Source organism: Toxorhynchites rutilus, chromosome 1, assembly GCF_029784135.1.
Source record: "Toxorhynchites rutilus septentrionalis strain SRP chromosome 1, ASM2978413v1, whole genome shotgun sequence".
Lineage (NCBI taxonomy): Eukaryota > Metazoa > Arthropoda > Insecta > Diptera > Culicidae > Toxorhynchites > Toxorhynchites rutilus.
In genome coordinates this window covers 159,239,491-159,246,578 of record NC_073744.1, presented here as the reverse complement: position 1 = coordinate 159,246,578, position 7,088 = coordinate 159,239,491, and the positions used below count along the sequence as shown (strand labels likewise).

Sequence of the window (7,088 nt, the reverse complement as noted above, 5' to 3'; positions counted from 1 at the left end):
ACGCGCCTTGGTTAGTAATACTGGAAAATACTTCGTACAATCAAATTTTCGTGCGTACTCCGAGCTAATGTCATCTTACCTTAAGTGTATGTGGATACGGGAATAAGGTCCAATGCCTTGCAACTTTTACCAAAAGAACTCAGCGAACGTTTGTTTCATTTAAGCACGTACAATAAACAAGATGTTTTCTCATTACAAGGTAGCAACATTAATAAACTTTATGTATCCGTGTATTTGTGCATATGCTTATACCCACAAGTGCATTTAAAATGTTATTCTTCCTAATTTTCCAAAAACTTTGTCACATTTTAATCAGACATCTGGATTTCGAGTTACGAATTTTTGAAAGATCAAAGATTTTGAGAACGCCCTTTTAAAAAAAATAGTCGTAAATTAAATTGGTCATACGATAATGAAAATTGTGATTATAGGTAATTTCCATCAGAAGTACCAAGTTTAAAAAAAACCCGAGAGGGTCGGGTTAACGGCCAGCTGATTTGGCGTGGAATTCTTCTGGTATTCTTCATGAAATTGCTTCAGCAGTTATTGGACTCTCCTCATTCTGGTGTTCAGGATTTTTCCGCATCTTGTCTTCAAACCATTCCTTCGGATGCATCTTCTTCCTGTGCGAAGCACGATTTGCATGGGAATTAAACGTCTTCTCACAGAAGTCACATTGGTACAATACTTCACCAGTGTGGGAGGCCATGTGTTCCTTAAAAAAATGTCAGAATGTCAGATTTTGTATTTCTAAGCCTACTGTGACCAACACACCTTCAACGTGAGCTGTCGTTTGAAAGCCTTTCCGCAAAGCGAACATTTGAAATCACCCATCCGGTGCTGTGCTAAATGATACCTCAGCGCCATTTCGCTCTTACACTCCTGGCCACAATGTTCACACGTTTGGGTACCCGAGTGGCGGAGCATATGCTTTCGCAGTCCCTTCTTGTATACCCTGATTGAGGACAATATTGAAAAAATTGATCACGTCAACTTTTTATTTGCTGAATAAGGACCTACCAACTTCCACACCTTGAGCACTGAACTCGCTCATCCGGTGGCTTAGTTCGTTTCAAATTTTCATCGTGTGTCTCCATATGCGCAACGTACGACGTCCGTACGTAGAAGCCCCTTGCACATACATGGCACACGTACGTATATTCGTTGGAATGTACCGTTCGGTTGTGTTGCCGGAGGATAGACTCATACGCGAAGTATCTATCGCAGATCGCACAGTGCCAATTTTTCTCACCCAACTTACGGTGGTACTTTTCGTGGATGTTAAGAAACTTTTGTTTTGAAAATGTTTTCGGACACATGCTGCACTGTAGAGTTTTCTCTTCCCCGCTGTGCATCTTGTCCTTGTGATATTTAAGTGCCTCGCTGTGTCGAAACGGTTTTAAACAAATATCGCACTGGAACTGCAATGGATTCAAATGGAATTGGATGTGATCGATCAACCGGGGTTTTGTGCAGAACTTATGGTCACAACAAAACACGTAGGCCCGCTTTTGATGCTTTTCCAGCGAATGCTGTTGCAGCTGCTGAAAGCTGTCATACTTCTCTGCGCACGTATCACATTCGATGTTGACGTTCTCCGCGATAAATTGCTCACTATTGAGATTCTTCCGCCAACTTTGCTCCGGTCTTCCCACCCGATTTCCCCCTTTTCGCTGCTTCTGCGATGTCGATTCCACGTCTGATAATTCCATGTTTATTTCGGACTCGTTCACAGCCAACGACAATCCTTTGTTTGACATTTCACCGTCATCCGACTGCCGATCAACGCCTTCATCATCAACGTTATCATCGGAAAGGGAAATCTGATCAACATAAGGCATTTCCTTTTTAATGCTGGGGCTCTCTTGCTCCCCAACTGTGTCCATCTGAGTATCTTTAATAGTAGTACTATCCTGGCACACATCCGTATACTCGTTGGAATGCACCGTTCGATTGTGTTGCCGGAGGATATACTCGTACGCGAAGTATCTGTCACAGGTCGCACAGTGCCATTTTTTCTCATCCAACTTACGGTGATACTTTTCATGGATGTTAAGAAACTTTTGCTGTGAAAATTTCTTCGGACACATGCTACACTGCAAATTTTTCTCTTCCCCACTGTGCAGTTTGTCCTTGTGGTACTTCAGAGCTTCGCTGTGTCGGAACGTTTTCGAACAAATATCGCACTGGAACTGCAACGGATTCAAATGGAATTGAATGTGATCCATCAACCGGGGTTTCGTACAGAACTTAAGGTCACAACAGAATACGTAGGCCCGCTTTTGATGCTTCTCCAGCGAATGCTGCTGTAGTTGCTGGAAGCTTTCATACTTCTCTGCACACGTGTCACATACGATAGTGATGTTTTCCGCGATAAATTGCTCACTATTGAGATTTTTCCGCCAACTTTGATCCACTCTATTTACTCTTTTTGTTTTCTCTGGTGTCGCATCCACTCCTGATGATTCCATTTTTATTTGCGGCTCGTTCACAGCCGACGACATTTCATCCTCATCCGACTCCCCATCAGCCCCCTCGTCCTGATCAGCGTCATCATCGATTCGAGATTTCTGATCAACATGAAGCATTTCCTTTCCAACGCTAGGTCCTTCTTTCTCCCCAAATGGGTCATTCTGGGTATCATCAATAGCATTGTCTCTGTCCTGGCACACATACGTATATTCGTTGGAATGTGCCGTCCGATTGTGTTGCCGAAGCATAGACTCGTACGCGAAGTATCTGTCACAGGTCGCACAGTGCCACTTTTTCTCACCCAACTTTCGGTGGTATTTTTCGTGGATGTTAAGAAACTTTTTCGTTGAAAATTTTTTCGGACACACGCTGCACTGCAGAGTTTTCTCTTCCCCACTGTGCAGCTTGTCCTTGTGGTACTTCAGTGCCTCGCTGTGTCGGAACGTTTTCAAACATATATCGCACTGGAACTGCATTGGATTCAAATGGAATTGGATGTGATCGATCAACCGGGGTTTTTTATTGAACTTGTGTTTACAACAGAACACGTAGGCCCGCCTCTGATGTTCTTCCAGCGAATGTTGCTGTAGCTGCTGAAAGCTATCATACTTCTGTGCGCACGTGTCACATTCGATGTTGACGTTCTCCGCGATAAATCGCTCACTATTGAGCTTCTTCCGCCAATGTTGCACCGATCGTTCCACTCGATTTCCCCTTTTGCTCTGCTTCTGCGGAGACGAATTTCCTCCTGATAAGTATCTCTTTATTTCGAGCTCGTTCACAGCCGACGACATTTCAGCTTCATCCGACCCTCCATCGTAGTCGTCATCACCGAAAAGAGACTTTTGGTCAGCATGAAACATTTCCTTTTTAACGGTCGGATGCTCTTGCTCCCCATCGATGTCATTCTGAGTATCATCAATAGTGGTGCTATCTTGTTCATCTATCTCGTGAATATGTAGTTCTTGTTTCACCTCCACAAACTCGCCCTGGACAGCAGGGAAACGAGATGTGTACAGACGCTCGATTTCACAATAAAACTGTTGAAAATCATCTATTTTACCCCAGCAGGAGCAGCAGAGAATACTGTTCTGAATTTCATCTTTCTGAAAATTTAATTTTTTATGATTAATTATTCAATATCGGAAAAGTGAATCCAAAGCGAATAAAAATTGAACCGAATAACGTTAAAATATAACAAATTGTTTTAGATAAATCGTCATGTAAACTGTATGGAACAGAGCTAAACTTACGCTGAACCAAAAATGCTTGGACAATGCCACCAGAACTGCTTTATGGTCACCGACCACTACCAATTGTTCCGGTGCGGTGAGCTTAGTACAGGTGAGACAAATTCGTTCCGTCATTCCTTTTTTCTAGAGAGTTAAGAATACAGATCGTTCGTGACTGAAAACAGAGGGAAGCGTTAGAATGAATTGATATTATTCTCGTGTCTTAGATTGGATATCTGCCACGTTGATACCACTTGTAAAGCCATCGTCCAGAAGTTTTTTTACATAGTTTTGATCGTGGAAAAAGAGACGTTTCTAATTATTATTTATGTCGGCTATAATATGATCAAATGAGACTATGGAAAGCTCATATGCAGCACAAATTATCAATACCAAAATCACTTTTGGAAATAAACCAAGTAGTAAGTTTATTTCCAAATAAATCTATCAAAGCTATCAAATTATTTCTTCCGGAGAAAGATCTTGTTTCAGTATTTTTGACTTTGAAATTTGCCTTTGCCTTTACAGCTCTAAACAATTCAACATTTGATATAAAATGATCAGAATGCGATGCTCACTTACCTTCCTGTAAAACGTTATCCTACACGCATAGAACAGACTCGAACATCAAGTAAATTGTGTGATTACCCTCACAAAATCACAAAAAAAAACATTATAGACCCCAAAAATTGTTCCTAAACAAGCATTAAACCGAAGTCTTGTCAAACATATTTCAACAATAATTTATGCAGTATTGCCAGCAAAGCCAGATACTTCTTTTGAGACAACCTTCAATCCAAAACTTACTACATCGTTCAGTCTACTTTCCTTCATTTCGTTGCGAGGAATATTCCGATTCGGTCCGTTTCCAGTTGACCTTGCATCGGGGCTGTCCACATACCAAGTGGAAAGCAAAACAGCACAGTTTTAGACACCCCCTCCCACTCCGTGCACTAGCGTGGTCATAACCTAAGCCCGTTCCCCTATTGACCAAGTAGACATCCATCCATATCTTTTTGGGTAAAATGTTATTTTAAATATGCTTTATGTATTGTTATACAGGGTTTTCCAACTTTAAATTCCGTAAATTAAAATAAAACACACTTAGAATTCGAATTTCGATGAACCTTTTATTTCAAATTAAAGTTTGGTTTATGCCATTATGTGTGAAATACAACATCATTCAAATGTCCACCTAGGGCTTCCTCGCACACCTTGATCCGGAACAGGTAATTTTCAAAACAAAATTAATACAAAATCATTTAGTATTAAGACAGTAATGTAGTCTAAAAATTAGCACGTGGCGCCATCCTGCTGAAACCACATGTCATCCGTATCCATATCCTCAATTTGTGGCAAAAAAAATCGGTTAACATGCGGCCATAGCGCTCACCATTCACAGTTACCGTCTCGCCGTCCTCATTTTCAAAGAAATACGGCCAGATGACTCCACTAGACCATAATGCGCACCAAACAGTGACTTTTGGCGGATGCAATGGCCTCTCAACAATCACATGTGGATTTTCTGAGCCCCATATACGTAAATTTTGGGTGTTCACATAGCCACCGAGCTAGAAATGTGCCTCATCGCCGAAGAAAATTTGATGCGAAAATTCAGCATTTTGCTGCTGTTGTTCGTTCACCCAATCGACGTATGCCCGACGCATTCCATGGTCACCACGCTCTAATTTTTGTACCAGTTGGACTTTATATGGATGTAGGTGCTGTTGGTATGGGATGAGCGCAATTAATCACCCCTTGTTGAATAGTTATCAAGTGTCACAATTATACTGAAACTAGCAACACTGTATTCTCGATGTATCCATTCCAAAAATTAGAACGCTACGAATTAAACGTGCTTTTTGTTTTCCCTAAGTATCGCGTTGTTTCTTTCTCGAAGTTGTTCAAATTGTCCCTCTTCCAAACGCATTCCGCGTGATTCTGCTGCCGTTTCGACCCAACAGGTTATGGGCCCAGGTGCTGGAAGAGACAATTAAAGTGTTTTAGTCGAGAAAATCGGTTTTCCGGAAATTACCACATGTGTTTTTCTGAAGAAAAAGTTTTATGTTCGGAGAAAACAAAATGGCTGATCAATCGAAGCTATCTTTTCCCAAGCTCACTAATGGGAATTACGTGTCTTGGAAGTTCCGGATGCAGGCGTTATTGGAACGCGAAGATATCTGGGAAACGGTGGAAAATTTGAAGCCTGAACAAGTGGATGAAGGTTATGTTCAGTGGAAGAAAAACGACGCCAAGGCTCGCGCGACGATTGTTTTGTCTATTGATGACAGTCAGCTAAGATTTGTGGAAAAGGCGGAAACCGCGCGTGATATGTGGCAAAATTTAAAGTGTTTTCATGAAAAGGCCACTATCGGAACTCAAGCTATGCTTTTGCACCAGTTATGTTCAATCAATTTGAGCAAAGGGTGTGACGTGGAAAAACACCTGGAAGAAGTTGAAAATTTATTCGAGCGGCTTGATAGTGCGGGTGTTGAGTTGAATGAGCAATTGCGCGTCATTATGCTTTTGAGAAGTTTACCATCCTCATTCAGTAGTTTCGTTACTTCGCTGGAAAATCGCCCACAAGATGATCTTACGATGGACTTGGTGGTTGCGAGATTACGTGATGAGTGTCAGAAGCGAAGCGGTACTGGTCGAATCATGACCAAGGAAGAAAAGGTGCTCAAAGTAGAAGCAAAAAGTGTCAAATATGAGCAGAAAAAGTGTTTCTTTTGCCAACGTGCGGGACATTTCAAGCGAAATTGTCGCAAGTTTCTCGCGATAAAGAAAAGTGAAAGTGATTCTAATAAGAATACGGCCCAGGATCAGCAGGTCAAGCTAGCACAAGTGGAACGAGAGCAGCAGCCGAAACCAGTGGTGGCAGACGATTCAGTCTGGGGCGCAATGTGTTTTATGGCGGGAGATTCTATTCCGGGTGCTTGGGTCATTGACAGCGGTTGTACCTGTCACATGACGAATGAGCGAGAATTTTTCACGGAGTTCAAAAGCGGTGTAATTATTGAAGTGACACTAGCAAATGGTTCGAAAACGAAATCTGCTGGTTGTGGCAGTGGCATTGTCATGGGTGTTAATGGCAATGGTCAGCGTGTCGTGATTACATTGGAAAATGTGCTGTACGTTCTCGCTTTAGAAGGAGGTTTGATCTCGGTGCGCAAGCTAGCATCGAAAGAACATGTTCGGGAGAAAGCCGCTGGTGATCCGGTCGGATGGAAGCGGCGAATACATCGGAGAAAGCTTGCAGCATTTTTACAGAGACGAAGGGATCCAATCGCAGTTTTCCGCTCCCTACTCTCCGCAGCAAAACGGAGTATCAGAGCGAAAGAACAGGTCACTGCAGGAGATGGCCAACTGTATGCTGTTAGA

General features: G+C 42.2%; 1 protein-coding gene across 1 annotated transcript; it reads right to left on the bottom strand.

The window, feature by feature from the left end:
* Positions 1–212: 212 nt before the first annotated feature.
* On the bottom strand, positions 213–4,427 carry LOC129768561 (zinc finger protein 62-like). Its single transcript, XM_055770296.1, has 5 exons — positions 4,287–4,427; positions 3,726–3,879; positions 1,021–3,578; positions 775–955; positions 213–715 (listed from the first exon to the last, which is right to left on the bottom strand). Exons 2-5 carry the CDS (start codon positions 3,837–3,839, stop codon positions 524–526), a joined length of 3,045 nt encoding a protein of 1,014 aa, XP_055626271.1. The 5' UTR covers positions 3,840–3,879; positions 4,287–4,427; the 3' UTR covers positions 213–523.
* Positions 4,428–7,088: the final 2,661 nt, after the last annotated feature.

What these genes read in the sequence shown, in the direction of transcription:
- LOC129768561 (XM_055770296.1), bottom strand. Translation starts at nt 3,839, where the DNA reads ATGACGGAACGAATTTGTCTCACCTGTACTAAGCTCACCGCACCGGAA. An exon ending in TGCTCAAGGTGTGGAAGTTG is followed by an intron (nt 956 to 1,020) that starts GTAGGTCCTTAT and finishes GTCCTCAATCAG; the next exon opens with GGTATACAAGAAGGGACTGC. An exon ending in AACGACAGCTCACGTTGAAG is followed by an intron (nt 716 to 774) that starts GTGTGTTGGTCA and finishes CATTTTTTTAAG; the next exon opens with GAACACATGGCCTCCCACAC.